The following is a 19,617-nucleotide window of genomic DNA, read 5'->3' on the forward strand; positions in this document are numbered from 1 at the left end:
CCAGAGATGATTTAATCTCAAAGAAGGCATTTTCTAGGGTACCTATCAGTTAGCCTCTTAACTCTTTGTTTCCATTTGCCAACTTCAAAGACAATTTCAAATTCTCCATAAAAATCAAAGTCTAAATCTATTTCCACATGAAAATTAGCCACATCCCCTTGCTTCTTGTTGAATAAGTCCTCTTCTATTCCCAACAAAGTGCCTAGGGCACCCCAATCTTCAAAATAGCCTCAGCACACCAAAATTCCAAAGGAAGACCAACTAAGCTAAGCCACATCGGGGATTTCTTGAGTCTATAGGTATGGGGGTCAAAACCAAGCTTCCAATCCAAAAAATGGAAGGACGAACCTTGGTAAAAAATTGGGTTACCATAAAGAATGTAGTGCTTCAAGGTAGAATCAATGCATTGTATGAAGAAAAAGGCGTTCTACAAGATGCAAATAGAGACCATACCTGGGAAGGATTGAAGCCACCACTCTAAGATCCCTTGATTATTATCTCCCACGTTGCACCATTTAGCAAACAGAGCTTTATCTTTAAGATGACCAATGGTTGGATTGATGGTGTCTGAAGGCAGAACAAAGCATTTGCTTCCTAGCCCCTTCTTTTTTCAAAAATTCATTGCTGATTCAATTCTAACTCCCTCCAAGAAGGTGGAAGGTTCTTCCTTTCTGAAACCCTGAATATGTTTAGAAGCATTCCTCCGCAAGAATGTGCCTTTTTTCTTATTCATATTGTGAGATAGAACCCCAGATTTGGTACCAACTGCGAGCATATGACCTTGTGAACCCTGTTGTGGGTTAACCTCCTCCCACCGCAAACCACCTTCGGGCTTTCTGAATCCTTCTGTGTCATTTGTATGAATTCTTCCCATGAGTGAAGGGTCTTTTTTCTTTTTGAGAGCCCATGAGAGTCCTCGCCTTACCCAAAGGAATACTATTTGAGCCTGTGGCTACCATATTGGGCCAAGCTTTAGAATTTGAGAGAGGACCCAGATGCCCTGCATCCTTGATCCATTAAAACCTATTGTTAAAATGGGAATTTTTCAACCATCGCCCACTAATACTCCTGCAAAGCGAGAACCTAGAATTTCTATCATGTCCATTTCCTGTCCGTGGGCAAAAATCCTCAAAGGAACGGTAGTTATTTAGAAATTTTGAGCCAATAATCCACCTCTTACCTCCCTGACGGACTTGCCCCAAGGAATTATCAAAACGAGAAGGGGGATCTAAGGAGGAGTCTGAGTTAAATCTGCAAGGTTGATTAACATTAGGAAGCTTAGGATCGTAAGGATGTTGGAAATACAGAGAGCCTGTTTGCATAGACCTATTTCAATCAGCCAAGCTAGTCCGCAGAGAGCTATTCCATCCGGCCAAGCTTGTCCACAAAGAGCCATTTTGAGCAGCCAAGCTTGTTCACAAAGAACCATTCCGACCAGCCAAATTTGTTCGCAAAGAGCCATTCCGACCAGCCATCGCCACAATCATCTGTAATTTATTCCGTCATCTAATATGTTTAGAGTTTTCAATAGATGGTTTTCATAAAATAAATCTTATTCCTCGCCTATCTTGAAAATGTGTAGCAATTTACAAACCAACTCAAATTAATTATTGATTACAACTTGGAAAATATCGGGCTACTAATTATTTTATGCTTGTTTTTCCTTTAGTACATACTTAAGTCATTTAACACTTGCAAGAAAAAGTACAACCATCCTCATGGTAGAAACCAATATTCTCCTGAACAGCTAGAACTGCTCTTAAAAACATTCATTGTGGCTAGATTATACAAATATTTACTACCCCAAGATATGGATATTCTGGTTTACTGCATCACCATATTGGGTGCAAAATTATTTAAGTAGATGACTCTGCATCGATGAAAGTAATCAATCTTATAAATAAGGAATCATAAAACAATACCTAAAAGTAAATGAATAGAAAAAAGAATAAGAATTCAAACAGGATGCACAACTGTTAAATAAAATCAGAACAAAAAAATCAATATCATGTACATATATGAAATCAATCCTGGTTGCTAAATCTCTAATAATCAGCTACTTTGAATCCTAGCTTTCTGTGCACTGTTAACCTTAGTAGCACTCTTGTTCACACCTTCAGTCACCAAAATCCTGATAGCCTCTAATCCCTCTTGCAAAGTAAAGTCCATCTGCATCAATGCACAAAATGAAAGAATATTGAAACTCTCATTTAGAGTTTTATTTGTTTCAGCTCAAACAGACGGTTAAGATTTTAAGCATTGAAGCAAGGTTCTTACAAAATTATTTGAGCAGATTATCTGAAAATATTCTCCATTCAGCATGTTAATTACCAATCACTATTAATCTTTTCAACTTTCCCTTAATAGGTTCCCTTAAGTCAAGTTTTCCTATGATAAATCAAACATATGATTTATCTTTCTCTCAATTATGGAATAGATATGGTGTGGATCTTGATATTTTTTATATGAACGCAACTAAAAGTTTCTTCTAGTTGTGTCATCCACTGCCCAATAGAGACCGAAATGCATACCTCTTCACGTTCTTGTTTAGTGAATGGTCGGAGCACATAGTGTGCAGGATCCATCTTCCCAGGTGGCCTCCCTATGCCTGTATATGAGGGGAAAAATATTTGAAACTTCACAAGGGATAAAATTGAGGAGTACTTCCAGCAAAGAGATTTAAGGACTGCAGTGCTAACCAATTCTTAATCGAGGGAATTCACGGTTTCCTTTGAAATGATCAATTACACTCTTCATCCTGCTTTAACAATACAGCTAGCAGAAATTAAAAAATGCCATATTCTCAATAATGATGACTAGAAACTCGTTTGCTTTAAAAAATAAAATCCATACGCATCAAATTATAACATTGATCCACCATAAATTTTTAACCTTTATCTTGTTAGCATTCATTTGTCCCATACATCAAATAATTTTGCATATGCTTGCAATAATTTGTATAAAATTTGCATGAGACTGTTCCAGGATTTCTAGAAGTGCTTGGAGATTTTAACATCATGAAACAAAACAATTCTTTCTATTGAAACCTAATATAACCACCCAGCAATAATTGCAGTGAGTGTCAACAAGATGGAGGACAGGAAAATGATCCCAACTAACAAATTCAGGAGTATGTACAAAGTGAAACACAAAGGCACTGGCATAACATTTTTTTAAAAATACAATGACTCTGGTTAACACCAATACCTACTTTTCATAAAGGAAATAGAAACGTGAATATTTGCAAAATCAAATTCAGTAAATTTTTAAGAGTGATTGAGAATTCATGAAAATGGCAGAAATCAGGACAAATAATTAGCCAAATAAATTACAAAATTGGAAAGGACAAAAATACAAAATAATTTCCACCATAAGCAAATGTCACTTCTAGCAAAGGGAAACACAATTTTTAAATAACAGAGATATGCTGCAGTAGCATGAAATGTGTGTTAAATTTATCTGACAGTTACCCATTGTGGCCTCCATGTCCACCCTTTGGCAAAAGTCGCAGTTTGGCGAATGGCAAATCCATGCAATCAAATATCTGGTCAAAAACCAGTCAGCAACGTTATTAGTACTTAGAGAACAATCACAGAAAATTTTAGGCATGGATATTTAGGAATTTGCAATTTATGCTATTACAAATAAGTAGCCTACTTTTGGTAAGGTGTTCCATAAAAGATCTAGAGAAGACAGCAAAAACTAAATCAGTAAATTGCATTGCTTTGGAATAAAAAGGCATTACCAAGAGTACTTGATTGATAGGAATCTTATAGTATCCAGCAAGTTGTCCAACCTTGAATCGTAAAACAAATGACAACAAATCTTAGCATAATATCATGAAAGATGAGAGTATTCATCCTGCACGTATGTGGATTCATTATTTTGTTTTGCATGCACAAAAAGGCATTGAATCTAGCAATCTTTTGAGAGTAATAGAAATCTTAACTAGTTAAAAAGTAGATGAACTATACCAATAAAAGAATGATTGCCAACCAAACATCTTACAGTAATCGACCTCATAAGTGAGGAAAGGATTTCTCTGATGAGTGGATGCAAGCATTGATTCTAATTTTCGGTATGCCCACATCTCAGTTTGTTCAACTTTTGAATAAGTGATGGGGAGTTACGAGCCCTGCGATTCAATAGCAAAGGAGATAATCTATTTGGAAAGCTCAGGATTACTTCAAGCATAAAAGTTTGGAGTAGTTAATGTTTCATCAAGGTTTGGCAGTTAAGACCAGACTTCAGAAAGATTATTTATGCAGATTGTAGTAGATATGTCATATGACACTCTTGATCATGGTTTGCAGCAATGTCCTCCCTAAACCTTTTGGGCTTGATTTAAAGCTAATTATTATTAACAAGGTTGAAAAACTCTGCGCTTTTTTCATTGACTGACAAGTACCCACGCGTCTTTCTGCACCGTGAGTCACTTGCCCAATAACTCGCGGTGATTTTTGTGTTTTAAAATTTAAATCACCAAAACTCACAGGAAATTGGCATAAAAATTGTCAGTGAATAACAAAAATAATAAACCATGAGAAAACCTAATTTTTGAACCCACTTTTTAAGCCGCAATGGAGACATTTTTGGGTGTTTCAAGCCGCGACAGAGACGGAAACAAGAGTGCGACAGGCAGGAAAAAAAGAAGCAAAATAGAACTTGCTTGGGCTGCTCGTGAGGGTTTTTCTGAACCTCATCACCAAATTCTTAGCATTTCTAGGTAAGTTTAGACTCTCCCAAAATTGAAACGCAAGTCGTGGTTAATTAATTTATCAGACTGTCTGACAGTATTATTTATATGTTAACAGTTATATAATTTTGTAAAAAAATTGTATTATTGTCTAGACTCTAGACTCTACACAGCTATTTCTCTGCCAAATCGACAGTCATTTTTTATAATTAAAGTTTTAAACAAAATACAACTTCATTTTTTATAATTTCAAAAGTTTTAAACAAAATAAAAAATGCTGGGCTTTCAAATTCAAAGTAAGTCCTTACATTACGGGTGTGGATAGCAGTCTGGGCACATTAACAATCAGAAATGAATCATGGAATGAATTTGGAAACATAAGACAAAGCCATCCATCTACATAGACACAGGAATTAGAATTAATATGCACAGCCAATTATCTGCCTAATCGACAGTCATTTTTTATTAATTGAAGTATTAAACAAAATATGTCATTTTTAAATTTTTACGCATAATCCAGTCATTTCTATATATAATTTTGTATGTTACACCTCTTTGAAAGTGTGAATGCTACTCTAAAATTATTACCGAGTCACTGACTGTTTGTGAGCAGTATTATAGCTGCGAGAGAGTTCATTTTGCAAATAATTTAAAGAACTATATTGCCTTCATGCCAATCTACCTGATCTGAGATCATACAATGCAGGAACTTTGAAGCTCGAACTAATCAAAACTTTAAATAGAAGTTGTGAACAAAACACCCTAAGAGCTTTAGCCTTTAGGCAGATCCAAATCACTCATATTCAATCTTTTATTGGTTTGTTAATCCTTCAACTTTCCTTCAACAAGTGACCTTTTTGCTCTAGCCTCTAATAATGTTTTCATTATTTTTTAGGCTCTCTAATTTTTTATGTTGGCTCTCTGTTTTGCTAGGTTCCCTTCCTACTTTGCTAAAAGAAAATGGCTTCTACAGGTAGAGGTGGTAGCAGAAAGAGAGATCCTTGTTGGAAACATGCAACACCAGGGCCAATACAAGGAGATGTCATTTGTATCCATTGCACTAAGTATGATAGGTGGCATTAATCATCTCAAATATCACCTTGCAAAGATCAAATGCTGAGATATCAGACCATGTACTAAATTTCTTGAAGACGCTACGAGAGATGCAATAGCAACGTTTGAAGCATATGATCAAAAGAAGGCAAAAAGAGAGAACAGAGGCAATGGCAGCCCCAAGTGCAGATTTGAGTTCTATAGAGTCGCATACAAATGTGGGGTCATCTAGTTCTTCCCTTGGGCCACGGATATGAGGATCAGGAAGTGTGGGCAGCCATATGGAAAACTATTTTGTTCCACGTAACACCCCTAGTGCACAACCTGGATTGCAAGGCACTGCATGGAATAAAGAGGCTCACCATTAGGCAAAGGTGGCGTTTGCTAGATTTTGGATCTACAACAATATTCCATTCAATGTTGTTTCTAGTCCATATTGGGAGCAATAGATCACTGCATTGACTGTGGTAGGTAAGGGGTTCAAGTCCCCAAGTCGTTATGAGATGAGAGTCGTTATTGCAAGATGAGGTCCAAAACACTCACCAATTAGTGGAAGAGAAAAGGAGAATTTGGGAAAAGAATGGCTGCACCATTCTATCTATTGGGTGTACAGATGGTAGGAATAGGGCACTCATCAACTTTCTAGCTACTTTAGGGGACAGTTAGTATTTTTAAAATCAATTGATGCCTCCAATGAAGTGAAGACTGCAAAGACCTTGTGCAACATGTTGGACGAGGTGGTGATGGAAGTAGGAGTGCAAAATGTCATCCAGGTTGTGACTGATAATGTAGCTACATATGTGGCAGTCAGCAAACTTCTAATGGCTAGGCATCCGACATTATTTTGGAGCCTTTGTGCTGCCCATTGTCTTGAATTGCTCCTTCAGGGCATAGGGAAACTAAGCTGGGTGAAGAAAGTGGTTGAAGATGGAAGGAATATCACAAAATACATCTACAATCACACATGGGTCCTGAATCTTATGAGAGAGCATACTGATGGTAAGGTGTTAATTTTAGCTATCAGATTAATCAATAAATAGCAAAAACCAGAATGCAATGAAGAACAAACACATAACACACAAATACCCTGGGAAAACCTCCCTCTTGGAGGAAAAACCCAGCATCAAAAAGTCTCAGATCTGTTTGTATTAGGGCAGAAATAAACAATTACAAAGTTTGCCCAGCTAGGGCACAATAGGAGCGAACTTATCTGAATCTTAGTTCTGATCTAAACTTAATTAGTTCTTGGAATGATGATGTGCAGACCCTAGAACCAGATCTCTGATTGTTGGAGCAGATATCTTCAGTCTAACTGAGTTCGCCCAGCAATAGAAGTAATTCGCATAACATAGCAGAGCTTCACTTGGCTACAACCCTTGTAAATTGCATGAAATCAGATTCGCCATATATAAGACTGAGTTAGCTGGGCTAGATAGTGAATTCACTGTCTTCTAGACCAAGTTCGCTGACTTTGTGTGTTGCAGATCTGAATTTGCATAAGGCAAAAGATGATCGCTTGACTTGATTGTGTGTTTGTGACCTCAAGTCACTCTTCTTATATATGCTCTTAACACTTAATTTCTAGGTCGGCCTTGGCACCAAAATACAAACTTGAATTATAAGTTACATATTAAATAGGTCCTTGCCTTAGGTTGGCCCCATTTACAAGTTACATTATATTTGGGCCCAGCCCAATTACATAAGTGATCGCACAAGTTATCACAATTAATTTAAATTTTAATTGCCAAAGGCAACATTAAAATTTAACCAAGTAGAATCCGATTCTAGCTACATAATTTCAACATAAGGATCTTGTGCGATCGAGGATCACACGTTTTGCTACACATTCCTCACCTTGCAAAGCATACTAGCTACATTTCCCAACCTGAAGCGAATGTTTGTGAGTGAAAGAAGGTTGGAGAGTCTTTATGCTAGAAGGCCTGAAGTAGATAAGGTTGTGATTGCCATTTTTTATTCTAGTTTTACCAAGATGGTGGAGATCATCAATCTAAGTTTTGAAACTTTAACTGATGATTTATTATTTAATTTTGTAATATTACAGCCTGCTGATTTTGTTAAATTTTGTATATCTAGGTGTCGGAACCGTTGGTGAGGGTGCTACGAACGGTGGATGGGGAACATAACCCCATGCGGTATCTATATGAAGCCATGGATAAGGCCAAAGAGGCGATTCAACACTTGTATGGGTCAAACAAGACCAAATATGAACCCATATGGCACATAATTGATCGAAGGTGGAACCATCAACTCCACCAACATATTCATGTTGTTGCCTACTCTACTTGAATCCCAAGTTTTTCTACTCCCTGACTTTCAAAGCAGATGCAGAGGTTAAAGTTGGCCTCAACACATGCATTTGGAGTTTAGTTGATGTGAGCACCTTCGAGACCTGATACTTGATGGGTAGCAGAGCTACAAGAAGGCCACAAGGCCATTGTTTTCTTCACCTAATTGCAAATGTAGGAGAGACACCCTACAACCAGGTAAAAAAAAACATATGTTTAATTTTATTTTACCATTTATTTCACTATTTAAGATAATTAAATCTTTACAAGTTATAAATGACATTTTTTATCCTTACAGATTTGTGGTGGGAAGATTATAGTGCCATAGTGCCTACTCTTCAAAAGTTTGCCATCCGCATATTATCGCAGCCTTGTAGTGCTTCTAGTTGTGAGCGCAACTGGAGTGTTTTCGAGGCCATTCACACAAAAAAGCACAATAGATTGACTCAACAATGCTTGAATGATCTTGTCTATGTGCAAAACAACCTTTGATTGCATGAAAAGAAGGTGCAAGGGCAAGATTCACATGAAGCACTTGACTTGGATGACATTGATCCATATTCAGTAGATTGGTTTGTTGCTCCTAATGATGTTGATGATGATGTAAATCCATTACTTGCTGATGATCAGCTAAGCGAGTTGGAGAGAGTAGGAGAGGAATGGGATGCGGAAGTGGCAGCATGTGAGGAGGAGGAACACAAGGTTGGTCATGCAACAAAGGCACCTATCACTGTGGTTGAGGCACCTATCGAGGATGTTGCAACTACTTCAGCACCACCCACCCAGCAGCAACAATCTGTTTTGAGCTTTAGTCGTAGACGCAATTTATGATTTTTCATTTTCATTGATAGCAAAACTTGAATTTGATATGTATTCAGAATTTCAAAGGTTGTAGTTGTTTTGTGGTCTATGTCACTATGATATATTGATATGTATTGAACTCAATTTTATTCACACGTTGCACTTGTTTTTAGGTCTATGCTATGTATTTAATTCAAACTTTGATTTATATATCATAGAAATCAGTATATGTTCTACAAATTCGATGTAAATGTGTGTTTTTGAAGAATATTCTTTAAAAAATGTTTTTTCAAATGTTTGATAAAGTTGCCGAGTTATTACCGGGTTTTTCCCTGAGTTTTTTTTTTAAAAATGGGCTTGTCAAGTCATAGCCGAGTCTGAGTTTTTCAACTATGATTATTATATTTCAGTGTTCCCAGTCAGAAGCCTATTTTTGGCCAAAAGTTTTATTATTCGGTTTCTGAATGCATTTCAGCTCAACTTGAATTGGATTGAGGAACAAGTCTTCCCAGATCCCATGTGAAAAGTTGAAGCAGGTGAGTTCTATCCATTTAGCTTCAATAAATCTGTATGGCTTAACCTCGATTCCTCTCTCTCCTCTGTACTCCACCTCAAAAGACCTCATCTATCATAATAAGCTCACAGAAAGCCTTCATATTTTCTGTTTTTCTGTTAAAAAGGTGCAGGCATGGAGGAGTGCCCTAGCACCCCCAATATGCCAGAGCATTCCCATTTTTAGGACAGAAATAAAGGGAGGTTGAAATTTTGTTGGAAAAAAGGGCAAACAGGGAGAACATCCAGTCCCCATTGCTAGAATGTCCCAGACACCTAACCACTGTTCAGGCCTTAGGAACACATCCCTGGGGAACACTATTGCTCTTCAGGTTAACCCGATTAGGTAAAAGCACAGATTTATTTTGTTTTACCCTATACATTTGCTTTTGTGACTGGAATTTTTCATGTGTTATGTATATAGTTGAGATCAAATAACAAGTCATTTTTTCTCCTCTCCTATTATAATTTTTACAAATGCTACATTTTTCAATTTTTCCCATTTTAAGCTCAAGTAGTCAAATTCAATTCTCTTTTGCCACACATGTTAATGCTGCATATATAATGTGCTATCATACCATGATCCCGATTGACCTCTTAAAAAATTGCAAATATATCATCTTTGACCACATTTGGAGCTTTGTGCACCCATAAGTTGGAATCTTGGGGATTTTCGTATTGACTAAACTTTTGCTCTATAAAAATACAAGCTCTATAAAAAATAAAACCATTTTTCAATCAAAGGTTTGCTAATTATGATGCTTCTTGTATTGGAGCATTTGCCAAAAAATTATATTGTTATAGCTTTTTTGCTCATTCTGTTACATTTTGAAGTATAGTGTTAGTATCAGACTCACCTTGCTTTTTACTTAATTTGGCCCAATTCACCCATATTCTACATATAACTTTGAGAATATGGCAATTAGTTAGCAAACATGGATATGACAATTTGTGAGATATTCTCAATGATGTTCACAAACGCTGCCTCAATATCTTTTAAGCATTAGGCAGGCTATGGAAAGGAAGAGACGAGGCAAACTCGGTGCAGATGAGTTCGTCAACCCACAATAGTGGGTTAAGGCATTTTAGGCGGTGTTGGATTTCAACAAACAGCCAGCTACTGGCTCCAGTGGTAGTGTCTTTGACAGCGAGATGCACGTGGAAGTGAAGCCATGAAACAGGCCTCTATTTAGGGATAGATTAAAGAGAAACACCTTGGACACATTCAACTTCTTTATCGAAAACCATGAATAACTCTTGTCTCCATCACAGTTTGAAAGGTTATCTAAAATGGCTTCAGGTCTTACGTTCTTAAAAATTTTACAGACCTGCAAAAGCCAATGTTCCTGGAATGTAACACCCAATCACCTCTTTTGAGACTATGTATTTGGTTTCTTTTATTTGAATATAATGTGTGCTGCCCAGGTGTTAGGTTCTTAATGTTCTACAGACCTGTGAAAGCCAATGTTCCTGGAATATAACACACAATCACCTCTTTTGAGGCTGTGCATTTGGTTTCCTTTTATAAATTTTTTAAAATATAATGGTAGCTGCCCCTATGGCAGCAACTTGCATCAAAAAAATTGAGAATTTTTGCTAGATTAGCTAATTTTAGGTGCAACTAAACATATACAAACATAAAAATTATCATCTCACCGAATTGAATAATTCTCATACTTAAAATATTTTTTGTTTAATTGTTATTGTATTCCATGATGTTCAGTTTAACAATTGCCAATGATTCTATGCATGTCAACTAGAACTTTTCCAGAACTTTATGAAAATAAACAAATATCTTCTCATAGTTCCATTGCTCCACATGTCTGAACTCTGAAACCATACCATTTGAGGCATTTGTCTCCAATGACATCATTCATAGAATCATAAATCATCTTGATATTCTTGTTGAAGTACCAGAAAAACTGCAAACTGTTACAATCATATTTCATATGCTCTTCAACAAGAAAGCACATTCCTTTACAGGACTAAGAACAAACATTAATCCTAAGATCCAATAGTATTTAACATACAAAGAAATATAACATACAGAGATATTGCACACAAAGGAGCTCAATTAAAATGACTATTCATTAACTTCTTCAATTAATGATTAACTGACATTATCTTGTCATACATAACTTTCTATTCTATGAATAAGAACAATTATGAAAGAAGCAAGAGTTTTGTGGCGACACCAAAATAAATTGTGTGAAGGAAAAGACCAGCTTACAGATTGCAATGGTCAAATATCTAAAATTATTAACCTGCTGTGTGAAAGAAAAACAGAAACAGAACACCTTCAAACAAATATATAATAAATGGAAGGCGAGAGGATATTAAGCAGAGAAACTGTCAGGGTAGAACAATTCACACAGAAAACTCAGGAACTGCTTCTACTCCTCTTCAAACACATCATGACTGGGATGCAAAGATGTTTTCACTTTGAAAGACCTACATGTTGATTCCACATTTATGGACAATGCTACAGTGCAACTGCTTTTCTGCCCTCGAAAAAGCTCCCAAGGGTGCTTTTAACATTGCCACTTCTTCACACTGCTAAAGGGATTAACAGTAGGAAACGAGATTGAAAACATGCAAAATGGAAAACTTGCCAATAGTCAGTTGATCTCCAAAGAAAACCCAGGGTAAGCCTAGGCAGAAGGTCTTTCTAGAGCGCAGGAATTTTCTTGGAACTTTCTCAATAGAATTTTTCCTGGCTCCAATAATGTGTTAGAAGCAATCATAAGCTTGAAGGTCTTACATGTGCATCTACGATTCGACCCTACAAGGTAAGAACTTAATTGTCAAAGGAAATTCAAAAATTCTTAAATCATGAGCAGGGTACTGAAGAGGAGTCATACACCTGATTGGAGATTGGAGAGTATTCCAAGGGAAATGAAATATTACCAAAATAGGGATAATTAAAAAAAAAAAAAATCTCCTCACAAAGTTCCTTCAAATTTCACACTAAACGACATTCAATTCTGATTACACTTAGATTTCATATCACTGCTTTGCATATAAAGATAAACAGAGATATTATGTACTGGAAATTAACTGTTTCAGGAACAATACGAAACTGCCCTCTTATTTCAGCAACGGCTAACGGAAATATACTTGCAGCAACTAAACTATAATAATGTTCATAAAACAAAAATCTTACTTCCTCAACTCAGACTCAAATATTAGAATACCGCCAAATATCTTTATTTATCAAACAAGCCCTTACAAATTTGTCTCCAAAGGAGACTTTACAAATTTGCACAAATGTGAACTCTGTCGCGAATTCACTCTCTGGAAGAGCTAGGTTTTCGTACAACCCTTCAACTAAACTTCTGAAGGTTTTCATCTCCAGAAAGCACAAAACGTTTATCCAATTCCAAGCATATTCTATTTCACTAGGCCAGCTTCCTTATAAAGATCTCCAAGAAACATCTAGAAGAATAGGAACTGTCATCACAAAAGCTTGCACCCTTGCTGAGCTATCAACTCAGCAACCTCGTGAAACATGGAAACAACCCCGAAGTGTGGGACCTTGCGCAAGGGGGTTGAATCTCCAGAGAAGGTCGGCTTCCTCCTCAATCCAAATGCAGGTGTTGAACCAGCTCAACACTTCAAATCTTACTTCTAAGCCTATTCTAATAGCTTGCAGAAGGAAAGGGAAGAGAGAAATGCTTAAAATGAAAGGAGCTGATGCACCAAGATAAGAGATGTTTCTCTCCCCACCTGAAATGGCACAAAGAATCAACTGAAATACCCAAGAGATGCACAAACTTCAGTTGCATGAATGACCTCAACGCACGTATGGAGGTTAGAACTTGTTGAATGTCAAGAGGGGAAAAGGTTTCCCACAAGTCACACTCAGAAATAGGTTAACACAGCATATATGTGAAAGAAAGCCACAAACATACACCCATGATGAAGGTAAGGAAACATACACAAGATGCATAAGTTCAAGGCAAGAATGATAATTTCAACTCATTCAAAGGCCAAAGGCCAAACTTATAGTTGCAGAAATGCAAAATATACAAGTCTTTAAGAGAAGTGAAAGAGCATAGAATAGCTCAAGCCAGCGGGGAGAGAACCCTTTACAATGAGGCCTAACAGCCTTATATAGAAAACTGGTTGCAAGAGTTGTTGGGGCATTAAAAACCTTGAGTGTTGATCACACCATCTAGAAGTGTTGCAAGCTGGAAGGAAGTTGGGAAGACTTTGGAAGCACAGGTTGTCGGAGTTGGGGAAACTAAGGAAGGAACTTCGAAACCTCGGGGTTCCGGAGTTCCAAGGAAAAGAGAAAAGGAAGCAAAGGAAAGGAACTTCGGAACCTCGGGGTTCCGGGGAACTAGAGAAAGGGCTAAGGAAGGAACTTCGGAACCTCAGAGTTTCGGAGTTCTGGGAAACTAAAAAGAGAGACTTAGCAACTAGGGAACTTCGGGGGTTCAGAGTTCCGGGGTTGAGGACTAAGCAACTTCCTCCAGACAAGACAACACTTCACACTTCACACTTCATGAATCCACTGCTTTCTCTTTGATCAACTGAGGCAGCGTTGGTCCATAGAACATATCTCTGGTCAGTTCTCACTGGTGGACCATGGGTGTCATAAAATGACAACAGGAACCATTCCATTTTTTGTTGCATTCCATATTTTTGTCACAGTTAGATAAATTTAAATACTTTCCATTGTCATAGCTCGAGAAGTTTAGATACTTTCCATTTTGTCACAGCTGAAGAAATTTAGTTACTTTCCATATTTGTCGCAGCTGGAGAAACTCAAATACTTTCCCTTTCGTTGCACCTGGAGAAATACAAATACTTTCCATTTTGTCGCAAGTGGAGAAATTCGAATACTTTCTATTTTGTTGCAGCTGGAAAAATAAAGTGACTTATTTTATTATTTTCAATTAATGAATAAGCCATCCTTATGTAATATTAATTTTTTGGATAACTTATTAATTTAATTAATTTTTTGGATAACTTAATTAATTTAATTAAATTACTTAATCAAAATTTGGGAACATTACAGGAGGTCCATTCTTTATTTTCTCTCTTTGAGAGCATCCTATTCAGTTCTTATAGAGAGGCAAACATGCAAGTGGACCACCTTTTGCAAATGAAGGCATTGAATGGAATGCCCAATGACCTGTCTTTCAAAAATCTTTGGAAATGTGGGATAATTTGAATATGCTAGTGACTAGCAAAAGGGATCATCCAAGGGATCTCCCCTCTAAACCCTTTAGAGTGAGGATCTTGTAACCATATGATAGATTCAAGTCTTATCCCCACTATGAGTACTTAAGAAGTTAAAGTCCTAAGGCTCTGCATTTTATAAATAGTCAAATGATGAAGAAATCTTTTCATGCATTTCTGTGTACGTTTTCTCTGGTTGGCTTACGAATTATAGGTTTTCATGGTGCATATTTGCATTCAAATCTTCAAATCTCTTTCTGGGTTAAAATATTTTTTAAGTATTGTCAACATAATCTGTGCCTTCCTAAAGTCCTTTTACCTTGGCTAACTTGAACTATGATAAAGTTGGGCTCTTACCAGATACTCACGAGACCTCTCAATATTGAATTCTTTCTGAAAAGTATGACTTCTCACTAGATAAACATAAGTATGGCCTTCTAACTGTTAAAATCGAGTCCTACAAAAACATCACTTTTGTTGGGCAATATAAAAGTTAACAATAGATCCTATTAGCACTCCTGAAATCTTTTGAAGACTAAAATTGATTATTTGGGCCATTTTTATTGATTGCATTTTAAAGTGATCAATATTCAAACTTCAACACCTATGTTTATCTGAGAAAATATAAATGCCTCTATCCATGTAAGAGAGCAAGAATTCACAACTCTAAATCACCACTCTTATTGCCTATCAAAATAAATTATAACAAAAAAGCTAAGGCATGCAGTAAGGAAATGTTGCAAGGTTGAAGGTTGAGTGGCAATACTTACTGATTCTCCACTTGCATTCATGAAAGTCTGTGGTTTAGCTAACATTACAGGTACGTTATCAATATGCCCTGCAATCACAAACTTACAAAGAGAGGCAAAACAAGAAACTATTACATCAGGAACAAATTCCAAACTCGGAAAGATGCACGGACTCATTCCTAAAGAAAGCAAGTAGGCCAGTAATGAACAATATAAAGACATGTTGAGCCTTGGAGATCAATAATATTAGAGGAAATGACACGAAAGATTGAAGATCAGTTAAGTCTGAAGCATAAACCATGCAAATTGATAATTGCATAAATTCATCATGGATTGCAATGCAGATGTTGAATCAACCAAAATTTTGTTCAAAAGATACATTTCCAGCTATCAAAAATTCATGCATTGATAAATCAAACACCAGCACAAGGTTTCGAGACAAACAAAACATCAGGTACAGTACTTAAATACTTGTATGCACAGTTATCGTGCACACATACTTTTTGCTTAGCAGTATCATTATGTATTTCTGTATGGCACCAGTTGCCAATAATAAATGACAAGCAATGCCAAAGATGAAATTTATTTTCTGGTTCTAAATGACAAGCAATGCCAAAGATGAAATTTCTTTTTCTGGTTCCCAATGCACTTGAGTAAACTAAGTTACTGCATATATGTTGATTATTTTCCCACAGCTCCATATCAAGCCACATAAGATGATATGGCACCTACTTACTCAATCTCTTAATTCAACTTGTTAGATTCCACACAATAAGATTTTGTAATTTATTTTCCACCGGACCACTAGTTATCTTATATTGCACCCAAGGTCGCCCATTTTTACAAGTGCACTGCACCTATTTCTGTCATTTTTCTTAGAGTGCTCTTGCAAATTAGTTTCTCTAGGCAATGCCCAAATTTGTTTGGCACAAACCACTACCAAATCCGCACACCAGCACTTATTTGTATGTGCCTATCGTTTTATTCACCAGATTATTCTGTTAGATATTATGATCCAAAAGTAAGATTATTAATATTAGTAATGTGTTGAATAGTTAATAATTAGGTTCTTAGCAAAAAAGTAGTTGTTGAAGTTAAAGGGTGAAGACCTTTATAAAGGTCAGTGAATAATATAATCAATTGAATTCCCAAATGATATATGTTCTGTGTTCCTTTATATTATTTGGAGATGAAAATTTTTGATGTTATTTTTGTGTATTTGATCCTGGATACAACAGTGGTATCAAAGCAGGTGTTTATATAATAAGGGACATCACTTTAAGTCCTAATGTGCTGATAGTTTGATTGCTAATTAAAAAGAGGTGGTCTATTTTTCTGTTTTAAGACAGAATTGTTACTTAGACCATCGAGTGGATGAATGTGTATTAACAGCAGAGAAACGAAAATCGCCATGAATCGCCTAAACTCGGCAAGTCCGAGTCCGAGTCATGCTCGTCGAGTCTCTGGGACTCGGACTCGGACTCGGACTCGTCCGAGTCTGGCAAGCAAAATCGCCAGACTTGCCGAGTTGGTGAGTTTGGCTCAAACTCGCCAAACTCGGCGAGTCCTAGGCCCCAAACTCGGCTACTGGCTGGGTTAGTAAAATGACAAAAAAAAACATTTTAAAAAGTTATTTTAAAATGAATGGTATCGTCTTTGTTCACTACAACCTCCGCCTGAGAATGAGAAAAAATAGAGTTACAACATGCCAGCCAATAGAAAAATAACACCCGATTGGCTTTATTAAATAATAAGTTTTTTTGGCCTCGCGGGGCGCTGCCCCTTGATCCTGCAAGGGGAGATGCCCCTTGACCCCACCTTGGGAGTGCTGCCCCCAAACCCCCATCGAAAAATATGGGGGGAAGCTGCGTCGATAGAAGTAGGGAAAATTTAACCTCTGAGTCTGACACTGATTGGATCGACCAGGTAGATATAGAGGCTGAGACTTTAGCCATGGCAGAGGAGGAGCGGAGAGCACGAGCACAGACAGGAGATTCAGAGGTAGATAGTGACACGGATGTTCCTGATGTTGGTGAGCATGGCATGGTGTCACGGGGAGCGGCTATGGCTGTCGAATCATCCAAGACCTACCTTAGATGCCTTCGCAGGGGGCTGGGGCCGGAGGGTGCAGGCTCCTCTGGGCCATAAGCTTGTAGTTGTATTTACCTTTGGTATTTGTATGAAACATTTGATGATCATCATATGATGACATGGATTTTTTATTCCATGAGTTTTGTAATATTGTATACATTTGACAATATTTATAATATATATATCTATGTTTGTTATTTCCTTCAGCTACAATTTGTGTTTATGCTTATGTGATTGATGTATACTTGTGTATGTAATCAAATGAGCCGAGTTTGATGATGTTATTGTGTCTTTAAGGTGTATTCAATAAAGGGTGCCTGAAACAAGTTCTAAATCTTTAAAAATCTCTAAATTTCTTGAGTTTTTCACTTTCCCGAGTCCAGCTGAGTCTGGTGCCAAGTCCCAAGTCCGAGTCCGAGTCCCAAGTCCCGAGTCCGAGTCCGAGTCCGAGTCCCGTTTCTTTGATTAACAGTGGTTCTTATTCGTTCTTATAGGCTGTAATGTTGATCTTTTTAGAAATTAGGTATTCTTTCAAGAGCTGCAGTTCACATTCATTCATGCACATCTTTTAATTCATTGAACCAAGAGTTGACTCTTGGAATAGCATTTAATATATTTAATATTTATTAGGTATCCAAGAGTTGACTCTTGGAATAGCATTTAATATATTTAATATTTATTAGGTATGATATAAATTTTTGGCTGAGTGTGACAGAATAGAGCTATGTAATAATGTATAATGTTGGAGGGGATCGAAACAGAAATTTGAATTGTAAATTTTTAATGCTTGTTGATTTCCACAAAGGGCATGGTTGCACAATTTTTTAATAAGGTGCTGGACATAAAAACACCCACTCCTTACTGACATTGGCATTTGGATGAACGGATGTTTTGTTTTGTTCACTGGGGCTGCACATCAATAAAAAGTTGTGCTCCCCCAAGTTTCCAGAATGGGCATGGTAGGGGACAGCCGGACGTGTTTCCAATACGGGTACTTTTTGGCCATTTTTTAGGGAATGACAAGGGATGACTATTAAAAAATATGATAATTTATATTTCAAAAATTCATATGATAACATCGATAAAGCATTCATCACAGATATATTAAACCTTTATAAGCATGGGTTATTTATGATGTAATTTACATAAACATATGAGCATGAGTTAATAAAGACATGCCTCACTTATGTGTATATTCAAGTGAAGGATTTATCGTTAAGGTTTTAGCATGCCTTCAAGACTGCATTTTTTGTTGTCAAAGTCCTTAAAAAAAGGAACGGGTAAGTAAAATGATAACTAGTTACATTCCAGCTTGACCTTAGATGTGATTTTTCTTTCAGCTGTCTGTGCAAATATATTTTTGCATTATGAAAATTGCATTTCCTACCAACCATGATTTAACTCATATTCAACAGTATAATAACTATAGCATGCCAACTTTGTCTACAGCAGTCCTTGTATGCTAATCAAGTTGTCCAATGTAAGAACAAGATAATACTTGATTGTGGGTTTGATTGTGAAGATGTAGAAATTTGCAACAAGGGATATGTATTTTGTACATTTTGTGATCATGATTAATCAATGATCTATTACTTGGTTAGAGTTATAAATTGGTGGGGTTTTTGAAAGGAAGTTGAGTGCGGAATAACATTTTGAATGCTAACCAAAAAGGAGAGTGAATGCAAAGAAAAAAACTTACAAACCCTTAAACAATTACAGATTAGATGCACATATAAAATTCAGATTTAAACAAGAAAAACCATAACACTAGATTTACGTGGGAAAACCCTTTTGAGAAAAAACCCACACTCCAAAACACAGAGTTCAATTGTATCACAATAACAAAGAGTTACAATACAAAGTACAGAGCCAATGCTCTTCGCGAGTAGATACAACAATAGAGAATTCTGGAGCCATTCCAGCAACATAACATCATCTCAAAAAATAATCAACCTGTCTCATAATATCAACTAAAGGCACCAAAATATTTTTAGAGCTCAACATGAAGAGGTAGGCACCCATGGTTTCCAAAACCATCTTCCACGCCTAAGAGGTAAGTGATGACAAAAACAACTTGCCATTCTGTTGATGTGTTTTTATGCACATGAATAAAATACCTAAAGGTACCTTATCCTCTCTTGAATAAAGTTCCCGACTGCTGAAGATCTCGCTGAAGGATCAG

The 19,617-nt window shown here is 36.7% G+C and overlaps 1 protein-coding gene across 3 annotated transcripts in view; it reads right to left on the reverse strand.

Moving 5' to 3' along the window:
• Positions 1-1,734: 1,734 nt before the first annotated feature.
• Positions 1,735-19,617, reverse strand: part of LOC131045471 (peptidyl-tRNA hydrolase, mitochondrial) — a 75,705-nt gene continuing 57,822 nt past the window's right edge. For 2 of the 3 annotated variants that reach the window (XM_057979056.2, XM_057979055.2), the window contains 6 exons: positions 15,366-15,433; positions 3,746-3,796; positions 3,471-3,544; positions 2,700-2,761; positions 2,532-2,608; positions 1,735-2,169 (listed from right to left, as the gene is read on the reverse strand). In XM_057979056.2, the coding sequence (XP_057835039.2) occupies positions 2,053-2,169; positions 2,532-2,608; positions 2,700-2,761; positions 3,471-3,544; positions 3,746-3,796; positions 15,366-15,433 (449 nt within the window). In that variant the 3' untranslated portion in view covers positions 1,735-2,052. The remainder of the gene's footprint in view (positions 2,170-2,531; positions 2,609-2,699; positions 2,762-3,470; positions 3,545-3,745; positions 3,797-15,365; positions 15,434-19,617) is intronic. The other variant, XM_057979057.2, reaches the window with a different exon arrangement.

This window comes from Cryptomeria japonica, chromosome 7, assembly GCF_030272615.1.
Source record: "Cryptomeria japonica chromosome 7, Sugi_1.0, whole genome shotgun sequence".
In the NCBI taxonomy this organism is placed as follows: domain Eukaryota; kingdom Viridiplantae; phylum Streptophyta; class Pinopsida; order Cupressales; family Cupressaceae; genus Cryptomeria; species Cryptomeria japonica.